Here is a 3,142-nt window from a genome sequence, read left to right on the forward strand (position 1 = left end):
TGGATGAAAGGGGGCAAAAGTTGTCTAAGCAAGATGTTAGAGTGGAGCAAAGAATGTTTGTGTCCAATGCTGAAAACTGAGAGGGTGGAGGAAGCGAGGATGAAACCATAGAGGATAGGTGAGTGGAAGAGAGCGAACGTAGGTTACGCCGAAAGGTGACCTGCGGAGGAGTGTGCGTTGTGTCCGGAGCTAGTGTGAGGTTAGAAGTGATGAGGAAGTGGTCTGAGGTGTGCAACGGTGTAACTAAAGTGTTGTCCGTTGAGCAGTAGCGTGTGTAGATAAGGTCCAATTGGTTACCTGATTTGTGAGTAGCTGTAGTAGACACGCGCTTGAGGTCAAATGAGGCAAGCAGTGTGTTGAAGTCAGTAGCCTGTGGTTTATCTAGGTGGATGTTGAAGTCACTGAGTAGTACCAGAGGAGTACCGTCCTCAGGGAAGTTTGAGAGTAACACATCCAGCTCATTTAAGAAGTCACCCAGTTGACCTGGGGGACGATAAATAACTACAAAATGGATTTTAAATGGGTGGGTAATAGTAATTGTGTGTGATACAAATGAACAGTTGCCAGTAAGTGATGGTAGACTATCAAATTAACATTCTTTGGAAATAAGTAGACCCATCCCTCCACCCTTCCCAATCGGGTGTGGGGTGTGGGAAAAAGTGAAATTAGTGGAGAGGGCTGCAGGAGTGGCATTGTCCTCAGGTTTGATCCAAGTCTCAGTTAGGGCCATGAGGTTGAGACTTGAATGAGTAGCAATAGATGACGAAGTCTGCTTAGTTTACAGCAGACTGGCAGTTCCAGTTCCTCTCTCTGGTAGGTAAATACATTGAAGCGGAAAGGAAATTCCCATTAGCAATGAATGGCTTTAAGCTAATGTCTTAATGAAGGAGAAAAACTGGAATTACTACATTGAACAAAGACTTACCTCAACTCTGCTAACTGTTATTCTCACTTACATGTTCAGTGATGTAGAAGTAACCAAGTAATCGGCAAAATGTAAGGTAAGTAAGGTATAGTTCATCCCAAAAATGACCATAATGCCATTTTTACTTGTCTTCATGTAGTTGCAAACCTGTATGACTTTATTTCTTTGGAACACAAAATAATAGTTTTTGATAATGATAGTCAATGGGATAGAAAAAGCTTTGGACCCCATTGACTTTTATCTTAATGGACAAAAATAAATAAATAAAATAAAAATATCTTATTTTGTGTTCCACTGCAGAAAGAATACATTAAATGCAAGCAGAAAATTTAAATGAAAAGAATTGCAAATTGAGATGAATAACTGATACAGACACATTGACCGTTTATTTACAAAGCAATTTAATATAAAGTAATTAAATATATATTTGTAAAAAATAATTTCATGTTGACGTGGGACATTGGTAATCTATGTATAAAATAATTGCTCTACCTGATTAAATATAAAACTAAAGATTACAGTTAATAATTATTGTAACCAATATCGTTTCCATTCATTTTTAATATTTCTTAAAAAAAAAAAAAATTCTAGAAAAGGGGGTTTCATTGTACAACCCGGTTTTCCCCGTGTTTACATCGCATGACCAGATACATACTATGCCTTTTATCTTAGAAACTCACCTTATTATCATTATTAGACACTTGCAATTACAGAATAAATTAATAAAGGGTGACAAATAAATGCATAGTGCATAAACAGGGCATTTCATCCATGACATCTGCAAATAAAATCTTTTGCATGATGCAGCATCCATGCTAATAGGTCCAAGTCATATCAGAGACAGAAATAAAATTACTTGGTGCTCCATTTTGAAACGTACGCAGATAATCTATGCAAAACTAACCGAATACCAGCTCTTCTCCTGACTTTTTCTATTTGTAGCGTTATTATGGGCATTTAAAATGACCCAATTCTTAAAAAATGTAAAAATGTATTTTATTACAGTGCAAGATAACAAGAGTGCAAGTATTAAAAACAACACAATGCATGATGTACATGCATTAAATAATATAATTTAGGTCTATAAAAAGCTTTTTGGTTAAATTCTAAAAATACAGCAAAATACACTTGAAAAAGTGTCACTTTTTTAAAATGAAAACACTAATGTACTCCATTGAGGAAATGTAATGTTTGACTTCAAGCTGATCGTTTCTCCACACCCTGTTTAATGCCTAGCACCAAGTGTAGGAACCAGTTGAACTGCACCGTCCAACCCTTGTCCCGGCAGATCTCGATTTGGTCCAAGAAGTGTTGTTTGGCCTCGTCCTCCGAGCGTCCGACCGTCAGAGCTTCCCGTATGTACTCGATGTCCTCCTTGCTGGTCAGCTGAGGCATGCCGGTCATCAGCATCATGGAGAACAGGATGATCAGCAGGTTGGTGTGGTGTCTCAGAGCCAGGTAGGCCTTCAGGCAAATGCTCTGCGATTATGAGGGAGATTACGTTTAGTCACAGCAGAGGAGTCTGTTGCTAACAGGTGATATTGTATGAACGTACCTGAAACTGGAGGAAATGAGTGCTGCTTTTTTTGCCCGTTGTGCTCATCACATAGAGAAAATCAGGAGTCAGCACAAAAGGAACTCGCTCCTTGCTGATCCCCATGAAACTCTTGTAGTTTCCAAGTATGTGACCGAAATCAATGTGGAATAGGTTACCTAGTTGAAAACACATGCATTTTGTTATTGTTCCTTGAACTGGTTAACTAATGAAACATTCAGGTTTCAATACAAGTTGAGCTCAAACACAGCATTTGCATAAAAAATTCATACAATTTTATAAAGTGGATATCAAGGGTGCACAATGCAAGCAAAGAGGGCCAATTTTTGCAGGTTGTAAAGTTTTGAGTTTATAAATGACAAAAGCACTTAGACAATTCGTCTGTTAAAACTTGTGTATTATTTGAGCTGTAAAGCTTTTTAAATCAGCATTTGTACAGTCGTTTGGGGATTTTAGGGTTTATAGCATTAAAAGGTATAAAACTGGTTATAAGAAAAAGTTAGTTTGTTTGTTTATTTATAAAATTTTAAGTTAGTAAATACTTTTTTTCCTCACCAAAACCATATTAACATGTCTTGCGGCTATATATATATATATATATATATATATATATATATATATATATATATATATATATATGGGAGACATACTCTAAAAATACA

General features: G+C 36.8%; 1 protein-coding gene across 1 annotated transcript in view; it reads right to left on the bottom strand.

Moving 5' to 3' along the window:
- Window positions 1-1,364: 1,364 nt before the first annotated feature.
- Window positions 1,365-3,142, bottom strand: part of LOC107583938 (phosphatidylinositol 4,5-bisphosphate 3-kinase catalytic subunit gamma isoform-like) — an 8,936-nt gene continuing 7,158 nt past the window's right edge. Inside the window, exons 10-11 of the mRNA XM_016270301.1 lie at window positions 2,481-2,638; window positions 1,365-2,404 (exon numbers count right to left, since the gene is read on the bottom strand). Coding sequence (XP_016125787.1) covers window positions 2,123-2,404; window positions 2,481-2,638 — 440 coding nt within the window. The 3' untranslated portion in view covers window positions 1,365-2,122. The remainder of the gene's footprint in view (window positions 2,405-2,480; window positions 2,639-3,142) is intronic.

The sequence above is a fragment of the Sinocyclocheilus grahami genome, unplaced genomic scaffold (genome assembly GCF_001515645.1).
Source record: "Sinocyclocheilus grahami isolate Dianchi unplaced genomic scaffold, SAMN03320097.WGS_v1.1 scaffold56.1, whole genome shotgun sequence".
Lineage (NCBI taxonomy): Eukaryota > Metazoa > Chordata > Actinopteri > Cypriniformes > Cyprinidae > Sinocyclocheilus > Sinocyclocheilus grahami.